The sequence below is a fragment of the Carcharhinus amblyrhynchos genome, chromosome 12, assembly GCF_965287045.1.
Source record: "Carcharhinus amblyrhynchos chromosome 12, sCarAmb.v2.hapA, whole genome shotgun sequence".
NCBI lineage: Eukaryota > Metazoa > Chordata > Chondrichthyes > Carcharhiniformes > Carcharhinidae > Carcharhinus > Carcharhinus amblyrhynchos.
In genome coordinates this window covers 20,711,245-20,727,868 of record NC_137335.1, presented here as the reverse complement: position 1 = coordinate 20,727,868, position 16,624 = coordinate 20,711,245, and the positions used below count along the sequence as shown (strand labels likewise).

The 16,624-nt window shown below is 43.4% G+C and overlaps 1 protein-coding gene across 2 annotated transcripts in view; it reads right to left on the bottom strand.

Annotated features, from left to right (window-relative positions):
* Window positions 1–2,252: 2,252 nt before the first annotated feature.
* LOC145350558 (cyclin-dependent kinase-like 4) overlaps window positions 2,253–16,624 on the bottom strand; it is a 55,625-nt gene continuing 41,253 nt past the window's right edge. Inside the window, exons 7-9 of one of the 2 annotated variants that reach the window (XM_080199759.1) lie at window positions 15,024–15,080; window positions 14,777–14,911; window positions 2,253–2,348 (exon numbers count right to left, since the gene is read on the bottom strand). In XM_080199759.1, coding sequence (XP_080055885.1) covers window positions 2,253–2,348; window positions 14,777–14,911; window positions 15,024–15,080 — 288 coding nt within the window. Of the gene's footprint in view, window positions 2,356–14,776; window positions 14,912–15,023; window positions 15,081–16,624 lie in introns of both variants that reach the window. The other variant, XM_080199758.1, reaches the window with a different exon arrangement.

The following is a 16,624-nucleotide window of genomic DNA, read 5'->3' as shown; positions in this document are numbered from 1 at the left end:
GCAGTCGCCCCCTCAGCAGAGCACACCCCCAATGTACCTGGATTGCTGCTGTCCCTCCACCATCCTTCTGACCTGCACTCGTTGATGTGGAGATGCCAGCATTGGACTGGGGTAAACACAGTAAGAAGTGGGGGTTAGGGGGGCAGGCCTCCCAGAGGGGGTCTGACCGTGGAGGGGAGGGGCCTTCTGGGGGGGCTGCCTCTCGGGGGTCTAATTACAGGGGGGGGGAGGTTCTCATCGGGGGGGACTGCCTCCTGGTGGGAGGGGTGGTTCTGATCGGGGGGGGGCATCTGCTGGAGGGGCCTGCCTCACGGCGGGGGGTGGGGTCTGATCGCGGCTAATCCTTCCCCACCCACCCACCCCCGCCACCCCGGCTCTCTCTGGTTTTGTTTCTCGCGCCCGGGGGCACTGTTTCAGTTTTTTTCAAACTGCGCATGCGTAGTTTAGAGCTCCGATCGTTCCGGCAGCGCTAAGCCCTGCCCCACAGTACAGACTGGACCGGAGCAGGCAAAAGGCATATGGGCACACTGGAATGGGGATTTTGGGCTTGGATCCGTTTTACGTCCGGATCTGGCACTTAGCCTCCGAATGGTAAAATCTGGCCCTATGTGGGGAATTTTCCCATCCCACCCAACACATGAGTCGTAGTCGGCAGGAGTGGGGGAGGCACTAATAAATATGTGAGTCATAGATCTTGTTTCTAAACATGCAAAGATCTGTTGACCTCAGGCAGAATTTCCCTGCACAATCAGAGTATCCCACAGTATGTTTTTCTCATTTTCCATGACAACAATTTTTATGCTTCTCCAAGTAAGATTCCCATTTGCAGTAGTTTTAAGTTATTGATTTATGGCAACATGTTGGTTTGAGAATTAACTTGGTTCCAATTCCAGAGGAGAAAGGACACTACACTGCTGATGCATTGCATCACTTAGTTCCTTTGCCTTTAAATGAATAGTTTCAAATGCAATTGTTAAACCATCAACTAGCAAAGAATGAACATTAAGACACAAGTCACATGTAAAAAAAAGGTGCAACCTTTATTACTTCTGGCCTATAATTCAGCATTCACAACACTGCATTTCTCATCACTTCCTTTATTATGACTAGCCTGAAATAGTACTGACCAACTAATAGTCATTGATATTGGAAGTTGCACAGAATTACATACATTTCCCTTAAATTCAACAGCAATCTGCTGGTAACAGTCTATGTTGCATCTTTTTCTATTGCTTTTATACTCTTCCTATAATATATCCAACAAACTAAATGTACCAGTGTTATTGTGCCAATTTTTAAAAGCAAATAAACTGTCATTAATGATCATTTCTATTGGTGCCTGGGATTTGTCACCCAAGACAATTTTGATTTGTGTTACGTTATTCGGTGCAGTTACATCAACACTTTATCTCACATCATAGAGTACCATATGTAAAATAAATTAATCAAAACACACAAAACATGATGACTAAATGAGCAGATCAGAAAAAGCCTGCAGTCAGCCCAGCAAGCTGCATGTTAGGAAGATACAAACAGCAGTCAGCTTTTACAAGTGACTGACAATCCATTACCACTCCTCAACAACCAGTTTTTAGCAAGCCCCCATCTTCCAGTTCTGTGTAGCATTCAGACCATGAAACAAAAGGTGAAAGCTCTGAAAATCAGGTCAGTAGATTAGAATTTAGAATTCCCTCAAAGATTAAAATCATTAATCTGTTGAGTTCCTCCTCACTATAATATGGTTCAGATGGTCAAACACATTCCCTATAATTAGCTTAAGCCATTGTATGAAACTTTATGCACATGAGACTTCTTCAAACAGTGAGATGAAACATCTGTTCCAAATCTTAACACAAAAAGCCTTCTGAAAGCTAATTTCTATATTACTTGAAAAATTAGCTCATGGCATTAAGGAAAAGATGAAAGGATGGTATCTCTCTGGGGTGTCCACACTGTGTAAACAGTTGCAGACATTACATATATGGTCCACCTCTGTCACAGAATTTAATTTGTGCTTTTAATGTCCCATTTAACTGCCCTCTTGGAGTCCAAGAAGAACAAACAAGAAAATCAAAATATGAAACAATGTTTGTTGTTTTTAATTAATGTGTACATGGATCATATTTACAGAAAATAAAACAAAGTCAATATATACGATGCTAATTCAGTGACATACAGAATCTTTCTTGAATATGTTATGTCTCGGTATCTCTGTTTCATTTTGGAACCATACTGAGATTTGATAGGGATTGTCAGATAGTAGGAAGATGGTCAAACCGCTGCTGATGAACCTGCTTTCTGGAATCTGGTGCAGGTGATCCATTACTACCAGGAAGCTGAGGCAAAAGCTGGTTTCAAAAATAACAAAACATACTAATAAATATGTAAGTCATAGATCTTGTTTCTAAACCAGTCCCCCCCCCCCCCCACCCCACCCCCAACAGCAGGCAGGAATGGGTCTAGCGAATTGTTAAAATCTTGAAAATAAAAATCTCTCCACATCCAATCTGGTTTAATATTAACAGCCACAATTCAACCCATTGACAAGGCTCCACTGAAAGCAGGTGGGGACCTATTTAACATATAATAGTTCCAGCCCAATGGCATCATTGGAGCCACAACATAATATTAATATCAATCCAGGAGGAGGTACACACCACTACAAGAGGATCCAACTGGCCAGACTAAGTCTTATAAATTTCCTTCTGTTTGAAGGACCAGGAGAAATAGGAATGTCCTGGAAGGAGCAACCCCAGGCCTGGCCTTTCCATCATGCCAATTGAAAAGATAATCCCCAAACCTGCCATGCCCTGATAGAACCAATGAACACTACAGCACAGAAACAGGCCTTTTGGCCCTTTTTGGCTGTGCCGAACCATTTTTCTGCCTGGTCCCACTGACCTGCACCTGGACTGTATCCCTCCACACCCCTCTCATCCATGTACCTGTCCAAGTTTTTCTTAAATGTTAAATGTGAGCCCACATTTACCACTTCATCTGGCAGCTCATTCCACATGCCCACCATTCTCTGTGTGAAGAACCCCCCCTCTAATATTCCCTTTAAACTTTTCACCCTTCATCCTTAACCCATGTCCTCTGGTTTTTTTCTCTCCTACCCTCAGCGGAAAAAGCCTGCTTGCATTCACTCTATCTATACCCATCATAATTTTATACACCTCTATCAAATCTCCCCTCGTTCTTCTAAGCTCCAGGGAATAAAGTCCCAACCTATTCAACCTTTCTCTGTAACTCAGTTTCTCAAGTCCCGGCAACATCCTTGTAAACCTTCTCTGCACTCTTTCAACCTTATTAATATCTTTCCTGTAATTAGGTGACCAAAACTGTACACAATACTCTAAATTCAGTCTCACCAATGTTTTATACAACCTCACCATAACACTCCAACTCGTATACTCAATACTTCAATTTATAAAGGCCAGTGTTCCAAAAACATGCTTTACGACCCTATCTACCTGTGACATCACGTTTAGGGAATTATGTATCTGTATTCCCAGATCCTTCTGTTCTACTACAGTCTTCAGTGTCCTACCATTTACCTTGTATGTTCTACTTTGGTTTCTCCTTCCAAAGTGCAATACCTCACACTTGTCTGCATTAAATTCCATCTGCCATTTCTCAGCTCATTTTTCTAGCTGGTCTAAATCCCTCTGCAAGCTTTGAAAACCTTCCTCACTGTCCACTACACCTCCAACTTTTGTATCATCAGCAAATTTGCTGATCCAATTTATCACATTATCATCCAGATCATTGATATAGATGACAAACAACAGTGGACCCAGGACTGATCCCTGTGGCATACGACTAATCACAGGCCTCCACTCAGAGAAGCAATCCTCCACTACCACTCACTGGCTTCTCCCATTGAGCCAATGTCTAATCCAATTTACTATCTCTCCATGTATACCTAGCAACTGAACCTTCCTAACTAACCTCCCATGTGGGACCTTGTCAAAGGCCTTATTGATGTCCATGTAGACAACATCCACTGCCTCCCCTTCTTCCATTTTCCTGGTAACCTCCTCAAAAAACTCTAATAGATTGGTTAAACATGACCTACCACGCACAAAATCATGTTGACTCTCCCTAATAAGTCCCTGTCCATCCAAGTATTTGTAGATCCTATCTCTTTTCTCCTTCCAATAATTTACCTACTACTGACATCAAACTTACCAGCCTATAATTTCTCGGATTACTTTTTGAGCCTTTTTTTAAACAACGGAACAACATGAGCTATCCTCCAATCTGGCACCTCACCCGTAGATTTTAAATATATCTGCCAGGGCCCCTGCAATTTCAACACTATTCTTCTTCAAGGTCTGAGGGAATACCCTGTCCAGTCCTGGGGATTTATCTGCCCTGATTTGCCTCAAGACAGCAAGCACCTCCTCTCCTTTAATCTGTATAGGTCCTCCCTACTTGTATGCCTTATTTCCATAGACTCCATGCCAGTTTCCTTAGTAAATACAGATGCAAAAAACCCATTTAATATTGCCCCCATTTCTTTTGGTTCCACACAAAGTCGACCACTCTGATCTTCAAGAGGACCAATTTTATCCCTTACAATCCTTTTGCCCTGAATATACCTGTAGAAGCTCTTAAGATTATTCTCCACCTTGACTGCCAAAGCAACTTCATGTCTTCTTTTAGCTCTCCTGATTTCCTTCTTAAGTAGTTTCTTGCACTTTTTATACTTACCAAGCATCTTATTAGTTCCCTGTTGCCTGTACGTGTCATACTCTCTTCTTCTTTATCAAAGTTGCAATATCCCTCGAGAACCAAGGTTCCTTAATCACAAAGGAAATCCCACCAACTGACTTTCAGTCAATAATGAAATTTCCTGCAACCACATTCCGTATTGCCTGCTGGGTGGCAAGAAGTTTCCAGAAAGCTTAATTTATATTGGCCCTCCAGTTAGGATCAGCTGACCTCCATATCCCCACCATTTCTGAATGTGCAACTCACTTTCAGGCTTATACATTCTTCCCAATAAACCTCCCCATAAACCTCGAAATATCAATGCCAAAGAGTAAGCACTTCTCTTGAGTCAGAATTTACTGCAACTTCCATAGATTGTGCATTTTGCTCTTTATCAGTCACAGAAATAATATTAGATAAATTGCACATCATTAAAGATTTGTTTTCCAATACTTTGGCTGATGAACTGTATAATAGTTACTTTTAAGGTTTATATTTAATCAGATGAATTGTTCATTTCCACAAATCTAATTTGCTGAGACGTTAATATGTGGCAAAATGACCCATTCCTAAATTGGCTGTTATTTACAAATGATAAGATTGCCGTTGTGTTAAGTTGGAAAGCAGACTTGTTTGTAGAATTTTGTTGCACTTTAGACTTTGGTCTCATCTCTGGAATGTAGTTTATTATTATCATGCTGAAACTTGCTTTGAAATCCCCCAACTAAAAAACAAGCTTTGCTATGATGGCAACTGATTTTTAAGTAGCCCAGGACTTGGATCCAGCTCTTCAATAAAGATCTCCTAAAATCTTATTGAAATACACAATTTATGAGCACACACTTTTATTTGATTTTGCAAACAAATTACAAGTTGTAAAGCATACCAGGGAATAGACTTTCTGTTTCTCAATTAGACCATCTTTGTTTGGCTTCAGATATTTTCCAATCTTACCACCTTCACTTTGTGTGAAGATTTCAGTTCTGTACTATCTGGGCTCAGAAAAATAGTTAATTATGTTAGAACTTAACGAAAGGAAGTTGGAGGATATTTCTGAATTCTAGACAAAAAGGAAAAGGGCCTCAAGGAGAAGATGAACTAATCGCTTATGTTGTTATCTCCATCAAATGGTATTCCAAACAATTTTCTAAATTCTTTTTGGAATCAATGACAATTCACCATCCTTTTGAACAAGCTACTTTTATTTGGTTTTGTCATCTCTTACGTGCATCTTTTTTTTTCGTCTACATATTGGCCCATGGCACATCAACAACAACAACTTGCATTTATATGGCACCTTTAATAAAGCAACACGTTCCAAGTCCTTCACAGGACTATTGTTAATAAATACTTTTGACACTGAACTACGGAAGGCCAAAACGTTAAAAGCTTGGTCAAAGAGGCAGGTTTTAACTTACATCTTAAATGTTAGAGAGATTTTGAGAGGGAATGCCAGCACTTTGGGCATTTTTATTTACTTTTTATTTTACCTTTAAACTATTTAGAAGCCAACTCCCTAACCCAGTCAAGCAGAATTTTGTTTTTGCAAAAATATACTTAGGGGCAATCTTACCATTATACCCCACTGGCTGATGGGCAGGGCAAGACTGTAAGATCACACAAAAGCCAAGAAATCAAGTTCATGCCCAATTTCTCACCTTTCATGATCTTACTGGCACCAGATATCCAGCCAGGTTAGCCTTGCACCCATTTCCGGCGTGAGACTGAATAAATTATTTAAATCGGACTTCGATGTATTTAGCATTGATTTAATGAGCCCAGGCACCATGGCCAGCAGGATGCCTGCTAAATGTCCTCCACTTATGTCTCTCAACCCACTGCACTGCTAGAACAGTGCAGCAGGCTGGGCGAATCACATCTTGGTCTTTGCATACTTGAGGATCTATGCACGGCTTCACACAGCTGCACAGGAAAGTGACTATGAGGATGAGGGTGGCATTCTATCCTCCCTTACCCAGAGATTTGTGCATGGTGTCCCTTCACACAGGATCTATCTTGGATCTCCAGATAAACTTGAAGATGGTTTTCATAACTGCTGTGCTGCAGGATCAGGATATGGACCAAATGTGTGCCATGTACACCAACCCTGAGAGTACTGCACACCTGATAATCTGCAATTGAGAGGGAGCATTGCCCCCACACTCCCAGTTTTTGGTGCATGCCTCAGCTACTCCAAACCATATAAATTCATAAGATATAGGAATAGAATTACGCTATTTAGCCCATCAAGTCCACTCTGCCATTCAATCATGGTTGATATGTTATCCTCCCTATTTTTCTCTCTTCTCCCCATAACCGTTCAAACCATTGCCAATTTAAAATCTGTCTAACTCCTCCTTAAATTTATTCACTGGCCCAGCATCCACCGCACTTTGGGGTAGCAAATTCCACAGATTCACAACCCTTTGGGAGAAGTCGTTTCTCCTCACCTCTGTTCAAATTTGTTACCCCTTATCCTAAGACCTCTCATCCTAGAGAGGCCCACAAGAGGAAGCATCTGCTCCATTTCTACTTTATCCATACCTTTTTATCACCTTGTATACCTCAATTTGATCTCCGCTCATTCTTCTAAATTCCAGAGAATATAGACCTAAACTGTTCAATCTCTCTTCATACGACAAACCCCTCATCTCTGGATTCAATCTAGTGAACCTCCCCTGAACTGCCTCAAATGCCATTACAGCTCTCTTCAAAGAAGGGGACTAAAACTGTGCACAATATTCTAGATGCATCCTTACCAATGTTTTGTATAGTTGCAACAATACTTCCTTACTTTTATATTCTATTGCTCTTGGTATAAATGCCAACATTCCATTCACTTTCTTTATTATTCCCACCACCTTCAAGTAATCTAATGTGATGATGGAGGGGACAAAGGATCAGAACATAAGAACATGAGAACATAAGAAATAGGAGCAGGAGTAGGCCATCTAGCCCTTCGAGCCTGCCCTGCCATTCAATAAGATCATGGCTGATCTGTCGTGGCTCAGTTCCACATTCCCGCCCTCTCCCCATAACCCTTAATCCCCTCTCTTATCAAAAACCCATCAACCCGCGTCTTAAAAATATTTAGCGAGGTAGCCTCCACCACTTCAACGGGCAGAGAATTCCAGAGATTCACCACCCTTTGAGTGAAGAAGTTCCTTCTCAACTCCGTTCTAAACCGCCCCCCCTTTATCTTGAGGCTGTGCCCCCTAGTCCTACTATCCTTTCTGAGCGGGAAGAGTCTCTCCATCTCTATCCTATCCATCCCATTCATCATCTTATACGTCTCAATGAGATCTCCCCTCATTCTTCTAAACTCTAACGAGTACAAGCCTAGTTTATTCAGCCTCTCTTCATAGCTCAACCCCCTCAACTCCGGTATCAGCCTAGTAAACCTCCTCTGCACTCCCTCCAAGGCCAAAATATCCTTGCGTAAGTACGGCGCCCAAAACTGCACACAGTACTCCAGCCCAGTTCCCAAAGAACATGATCACGCTCATGCCACGCCTTACCTTGGCTCCCAAGGCCAGTTCAACTGGTCACAAACGTTCAGGAACTTTCATACTGAGCTCAGATCTGAGCAGAAGATGGCAACAGGGAGGCTTTGACCCGCATGCCTCCACTGCCTGGGATCATCACTCCTCTGATGCCCGGATCCTTCCTGATAAACTTGGCAAAAGGTTCAATGCAACACAGGAGCAGGACAGAGGAGAGAGGGTAGCCCTGCCTGTTGCCAGATTTGATCTGAAAGCTTTCTGATTCTCACCCATTAATCGAAACTGCACTATTGATGTTTGTGCAGAGCAGTTTATTCTAGTTTGTGGATTCCCTCCCCAAACCCATTTTGGACAGCACTCCATCATGTAGTTGTGCAATATTCTATCAAAACACCTTCTCCTGGTCCAGGCTGATGAAGCAGAAGTCCACCTTCCTGTCCTGAAAATAGGAAATTATATCCCTGAATAGTGCGAGGCTACCAGACATCTTCCTACCAATACAGCTCAGGTCTGGTCAGGGTGGATCCAGTGAAAAGTCTGACAACACCAGGTTTTAGTCCAACCTATTTATTTGATAATATACTCACAAGCTTTCGGGTTAGTCCCTTCGTCAGGTGAATAATGGAATTCACCTGACGAAGGGACTAACCCGAAAGCTTGTGAGTATATTATCAAATAAATAGGTTGGACTAAAACCTGGTGTTGTCAGACTTTTCACTGTGTTTACGCCAGTCCAACGCCGGCATACCCACATCAGGGTGGATCACCAGCTCTAGAGCCGACATAACCCAATCAGCAATGACCTTGGCTAGAATTTTATAATCCATGTTAAACAGTGAAATGGGTTGCCAATTTCTAATTTCTTCCCTTTTCCCTTCTGCTTGTGGGATAATGATGCCTTTTCTCATGGATTCGGACTTGTGCCTAACCAGAAGCATATTCTCATACACTTCCAGCAGGTCAGGGCTGGTCCAATCCCACAGAGCCAAATACAACTCAGCTGATGAGCTGTCACTTCCAGGAATTTTATTCATCTCAAAGAACTTGATGCCCTCTGTCAGCTCAGTCAGAGTTAGTAGTTTGTCCAGACTCTCCCACACACTGTCATCTAAGAATTTTGTGATAGATGACAGGAAGGATTAGCAGGCTGTTGGCTTCAGGTCATACAGTCTGCCACAAAAGGATTTGCTAATCCTCAGAATATCAGACTGCGATGACTTCACCGAACCACCTTCTTCCTTCAGGTTGCTGATCACAGAGCTCTCGCTGTGCACCTTTTGGAAGAAGGAATGTGATATGTTTCATCCTGCTCCATGGAGCAGATTCTGGATCAGAAGATGATCTTGGAAGCCTCCGTGGCAAAGGGCAAGGTTTGCTGGCTTTTCATCTCCTGAAGATCCTCCTTGACATCAACTCCCATTGACTGCAGGTGGCACAATGGTTAGCACTGCTGCCTCACAACACCAGAGACCTGGGTTCAATTCCCTGCTTGGGTCACTGTCTGTGTGGAGTTTGCATGTTCTCCCTGTGTCTGTGTGGGTTTCCTTTGGGTGCTCTGGTTTGCTCCCACAGTCCAGAGATGTGTAGGTTAGGTGAATTGGTCATGTTAAATTCTCCCTCAGTGTATCTGAACAGGTGCTGGAATGTGGGGATTTTCACAGTAACTTCATTGCAATGTTAATGTAAAACTACTTGTGTCACATTTTGATTTGACATGTCTTAAGTTTCCTTTGTACTTTTTGTTTCTGTTCGGGCCATTCCCCCTCCTTTTGGGGAGTTGTCCCCTTTTTCTTTGTCCGAATGTAATTTAAGTTTGTTTACTTGGTTTGACCCGAAAGACACCCATTGACTGCAGCCGGAGCAGATTCTGCTAGCTTATCTGAAGTCAGGACATTTTTCCCCATCTGTCTCTCACCTTCTGAATACTTTTGGGGATGATAAACCTATTTCCCCTGATTGCTTCTCGCCATAGCGGTAGAGTTTCAAACAGGGATTTAATGGTTCTAAAAGCTTTATGATCCATTTTGAGTTCCTCGAGGTTCCCTGGGGTCAACAGTTTTACATTTAGCATCCATGTCCACCTGTCTACCCTCTGGCTTCCCTGTAAGTGACACTCATTCAGCCAGAGGCAATGTTAAGAGAAGAACGCCACATTCATTCTGATGAAAGAACCATGTGGGTCTGACTGTTAATGCACAGTCACAAATCAGGGTGCTGATTCCCCCAGCCCACTGTGCTGCTTTTGTAGTGCTGTGGACCGGGAGACCAGAACGGGGGCCATTTCTGGGCTCCCCCCTGAGTGCCACAACATCCATGTGTCTCCGACAGCCGAATTTCCACCAGAAAAGAGCTGCATAAATTATTCAAATCCTCATCACCATGCATTTTAAATGTAATTAACCTCTCCGCCCCCATCAGGAGTATTTCATTCCAGTGGGGTTTACTATAGCTCCCCACTTGCAGGGGTGGTGACCCGACTCCATTGGAGTGAACGGGGTCAATCAAGGCTCCCCAGAGGGTTGTGCACCAGGGGGTTCCCCTGGGCATTGCCACCTTGGCAGTGCCAGCCTGTGCCCCCAGCACTGCCCAGGGGCAAAGTACTAATGTCCCGGAGGCACACTGCCACAGCCCACCAGGCATTGGGCAGTGTGAAGGAAGCAGGACCTAATGAAATGCAGACCCTGATGGGGAGATGGACCTCTAGAGGGCAATCGGTGGAGATGGGGGGTCCTGCTGCCACTTTGCACTCAGCAGTGACAGAGGGAGGAGACCAGCGATCAGTGTTGGCCATTGGGGTGTTGGGGGGATGGGGGTTTGTGGGGGGATTGGGATAGGGGATGCTGGTGAGAGGAGGAGTCGGGAGATCGGGGCTGCAGGAGTATGGACATCGAGGCAGGCTGGGGGGTGGGGGGTCGAGGCTGGCCCGGATGCGGCCGTGGGGGGTGTTAAAGCAGCCAGCGATGCGGGGTCACAGGGTTGGCCAATGATCGAGTTGGCCAGCGATCGGGAGGCTAGCAGTGCGGGGCCACTGTGCATGCATCGATCTCAGCCCTGACAGATCCGCATATGCACAGTGGCCCATTCAGCGTGCTGATTTCAATGATCCTGCCTCAGCGGGAATAGGCCCTGCCCATTGAATTTCAGCATAATTCATGCTGAGGCACTCTGCAATGCGGAGTGTGGGAGATTCATTTTGAAAATTCCGCTGGAAACACCAACAGGATTCACCCCGGTTTTTACGCAAGTACAACACTTAGAATTTTTTTGGGAGAATCTCCCCCCAGCAGTCTAACCTGGAGCAGACAGACTCATCTGGCCATGACCATGTGTATTTATGCTGCATTGTCTTTGTTCTTGTCATAGGAGGTTACACGAGTTTCTTTGTAGTGACCTTTTTGCTCCACAACTGATGATTTGTGCATACGTAGCAGCCTATTTTAGGCAGGTCTTGCAAAGATGGCCAGCCTCCTTGCATGGGCTGCAGCATTTGCAGCCGTGGTTTGTGTGTCCCTCCTGCCTGAAGTTTCTGCAGAAGGTGCTGCTGCAATTGGCAGCAACATGTCTGGTTTTGCCAGAGGCATGACACACTTGTGGCAGCCCGACATAGAAAAGGTATCCTCAACTTCCTCCAATGGCAAAACTGGAGGGAGGAGTGCAGGATGGCTCCATTCGTATCTGCCTCAAGGTCACCATGACCTGCTGTTTGCTTGCCCAAATACCAAAATTCACTTCAGTGCTGTTTCTGTTTAGCTTGACATACATTGCAATGAATGTGAGCAGTCCATCACAGGGATGTGGAATGTAACAACTGATTCCCTGTGATGGCAGAGTAAATAGAGGCTCCGCAGTCTGGATGGATTGGGGCCTCTGGTTGCTTTATTCCCTATAGGTCTTCAGGGGCTTGATGCAATCCACAACACTTCTGAACATGATGTCAAAATATCCATTGCTGGGGAAATCTTGTAAGCAGAATATGTCTGCCACTTCAAACTCACAGTAATAAACTCACAGCAATGAAAGAGCACCTGCTTCATGAAGTAGATTTAATCTACAGGTGAGTCTTCTCCCGATGTCTTCATTGTTACTTGGACAGTGTTCCACACCCATTAGCTTGGTCCTTGAGAAGCTGCTGCAGCCATAGCTTAAAAGCTGAGTCATGTTATACTGTGCTGTTAGGTCCAAATGACCAAGTGTACTGACAACAAAAAACACGACAGACAGTTACCCGCAGATCCAATCAAAGATCACACCCGTCAACTCAACACTCTCATCAAGACCTTTGATCCGGACCTTCAGAGCACCCTCAGTGCTCTCGTCCCATGTACTTCCCGTGTTGGAGATCTCTACTGCCTCCCAAAGAAACACAAGGCAAACACACCTGGCCGTCCCATCGTATCGGGCAATGGGACCCTGTGCGAGAACCCCTCCGGTTACATCGAGGGCATCCTGAAACCCATTGTACATAGAACACCCAGCTTTTGTCACGACACTGCGGACTTCCTACAGAAACTCAACACACACGGAGCAGTTGAACCAGGGGCACTCCTCGTCACAATAGATGTCTTGGCACTCTACACCAACATCCCCCACGACAATGGCATTGCTGCAATTGCCTCAGTACTCAACGCCGACAACTGCCAGTTTCCAGATGCAATTTTACAACTCATCCACTTCATCCTGGACTACAATGTCTTCACCTTCAACAGCCAGTTCTTCATCTAGACACACGGAACAGCCACGGGGACCAAATTCACACCTCAATATACCAACATCTTTATGCACAGGCTTGAACAAGACTTCTTCACTTCACAGGACCTTCAACCGATGCTATACACTAAATACATTGATGACATTTTCTTCCTTTGGACTCATGGTGAACAATCACTGAAACAAATATATGATGACATCAACAAGTTCCATCCCACCAACAGACTAATCATGGACTATTCTCCGGAATCAGTTGCATTCTTGGACACACGCATCTCCATTAAAAATGGTCACCTCAGCATCTCACTGTACCACAAGCCCACAGATAACCTCACGGTGCTCCACTTCTCCAGCTTCTACCCTAAACACGTTAAAGAAGCCATCCCCTGTGGACAAGCCCTCCATATACACAGGGTCTGCTCAGATGTGGAGGATTGCAACAGACACCTCCAGACGCTGAAACGTGCTCTCATAAGAACAGGATATGGCGCTCGACTCATCAATCGATAGTTCCGACGCACCACAGCGAAAAACCGCACCGATATCCTCAGAAGACAAATACAGGACATGGTGGACAAAGTACCCTTCGTCGTCCAGTACATCCCCGGAGTGGAGAAGCTACGACATCTTATCCGGAGTCTTCAACATGTCATTGATGAAGACGAACATCTCGCCAGGGCCACCCCCACAGCCCTACTTCTTGCCTTCAAACAAGCACACAACCTCAAACAGACCATTGTCCGCAGCAAACGATCCAACTTTCAGGAGAACAGTGACCACAACACCACACAACCCTACCACAGCAACCTCTGCAAGACTTGCTGGATCATCAACACGGATGCCATCATCTCACGTGAGAACACCATCCACCAGGCACATACTCTTGCAATTCAGCCAAAGTTGTCTACCTGATACGCTGCAGGAAAGGATTTCCCGAGGCATGGTACATTGGGGAGACCATGCAGATGCTACAACAACAGATGAATGAACACCGCTCAACAATCACCAGGCAAGACATCCTGTTGGCAAACACTTCAGTGGTCACGGACATTCAGCCTCTGATCTTCGGGTAAACATTCTCCAAGGCGGTCTTCACGACATACGACAGCACAGAGTTGCTGAGCAGAGACTGATAGCCAAGTTCCGCACACATGAGGACGGCCTCAATCAGGATCTTGGGTTCATGTCACACTATCTGTAAGCCCCAGGACTTGCCTGAACTTGCAACATCTCACATACTGTCCTGTCTGGAGACAATACTCATCTCTTTAACCTATACTTAATGCTACATTGTCTGCACCTTTAAGACTTGAATAGCAGATTAGCTGTAAAGATTCACATTCTAAATCAGTATTGTGTAAACTGTGTGAGCCTTTATATGCCCTGTTTGGATCAGAACTCCCCACTCACCTGACGAAGGAGCAGCATTCCGAAAGCTAGTGGCGTTTACTACCAAATAAACCTGTTGGACTTTAACCTGGTGTTGTGAGACTTCTTACTCTGTTAGGTCCAAGCCAGAGACTTAAACCAACATGAAGATCCATCAATAGCAACAGAGCTCAGACGTCACTGACTGCATCTACGTGCAGTGGAGGTGCTCCCCGAGTTGAGTGGCATCAATAAATGAAGTCTTTTTTAATCGCATTTCATCGTTGTAGCAACTAATTTAGCTTGAACATTCTTTCTTTCTCTGATTCTGATTCCAAGTTAGTAATTCAAGAAGACAAACTTGCATGACCTTCCCTTTTTCATTACGTTATATAAATTCAATTCCATTTCTCCATTTTTAATTTCTTTCATTCCACATCTGGTTTAAATGTTAAACTGAGCAAAAGCAGCTCAATCTGTACCTGCTGTCTTTTTCGATTCTGTCCATCAAGCCACTGCCTAGATTTTGCATTGTCATCACGATATAACTCAAAGTATAGATTTTCGAATAAGTCTTCACAACTGCATCTGTCCTCCGGATCCATTTTCAAACAACTCTGAATTAAAATGGACATAAAGAGTCATTTGATACCAGAATAAACAGTTTTGAAAGAAGCAAATTATAGACAAGTACTGTATATTCCAATGAAGACAGCAGATATTTCTCACCTTCATGAAAGCCAGAGCATGAGGGTTGATGTTTGGAAACTTATCTTCTAAGGGTTCCTAAAAAAACAGAAAACTTTTATAAGAGTTACTGAATAGTAAGGAAAACAGTGAGCTTTTTTATAAATGGTGCTATGAAAAATATCTATTAGTGATTACAGAAAAACATAGGTGCTAAAAGCCTGTTGCAATTTCCATGACCCCAATGTCAAATTCTGGAGTAAAGCACTTAGGTATGATACCTCAATTAAAATTCCAATTTTTCTCCCTTTCTGTCTCTAGAGCTCTGATTTAGACTGCAAAGAAACATTTAAAACTGATTGTAACAGCTTAGTGATGCCAACCTCCCAGGTCTATACAGCTAACTCCCAATAATAAAAAATAAGATTTTGGCTGCTTGACTGCTTTTTTAAAGTGTGCACACTTAAAAAAGCAGTCAAGGAGCCAAAATCCTATTTTTTACTGTATTTTTAAAACTCGGATGGATGTAGCTCACTCTCTGATGACCCCTGACTGCATGTCTGCAAATCAAGAAGATGAAATTTATCACATTCCCATTACATTAGTTAAATTTATTTCTCCGGTTTCCATTTTTTGTAACCACATAAGGGTAAAACTAGTTTAGATATATGGTCCAGAGGTTCCTGGTTTGATTTTCTGTCAATTTTGAGTTGGACGATTGCAGCTGGAGCTCAACAAATGGCCTCACCAGACCTGGGCTACCATGGGGAAAATTAATTTGTTTTGTTGACCACAATTCAGCAAATGGGAATTGCAATGGTTCTCAGATTTGGCTTTGCTTTAAAGGTCCCGTAATCAAACAACATGTCGACACTCTTACTTAGACTCCCAGATAGGTGTCAGCAATAGCTCAATTGAGAGAACTCTTGCTTCTAAGTAAGAAAGTTGTGAGTCAAAACCCCACTCTTGGTAGAAAAACCTAGGCTGACAGTCTAATGCAGCACCAAAGAACTGCTGCATTGTCTGAGGTGCTGTCTTTTGGATGAGATATTAAGCTAAAACCTGTTTTCCTTCTGTGGTGGATGGTACTATTGTGAAGAACAGCAAGATAGTTATGTTTATTATCCTGGATGATATTTATCCTGTAATTAACATTGCAAGGATACATTTTCTAGTCATCATATTTTTGTTGTGGGAACTTATTGTCTGTGAATTGGCTGCTATGCTTCCTATATTACAACAGTGACAACACTTCAGAAGGATAATTGGATGTAAAACAGTTTGAAATGCTTTGAAATCATAAAAAACACTTTTACAACTTTATTTCTTTACATATGGAAAAGTATATGCAAAATACCAGATGGCTTTCTGTGCTAATTATACTGGCAGTATCACTGTCTTCAGAACAGAAAGAGAGAATAAATTAAACAAAGGAAGTCACTAGATCATTTCAAAATTATTCATCTTTTATCAAACACCCTAATGGGTTAATTGCTCAATGTGCTGCATGCACAGCATTAAATCATACTGAACAGGAGGGTCTCAGGCTTAATCCTTTATCTGTGCTGAGTTAGCTAATCTCAGCCTTGATTGTGATGGCAAACCTCAAGAATTGATGCCAGATTTTTGTGGAGGAAGCAAGA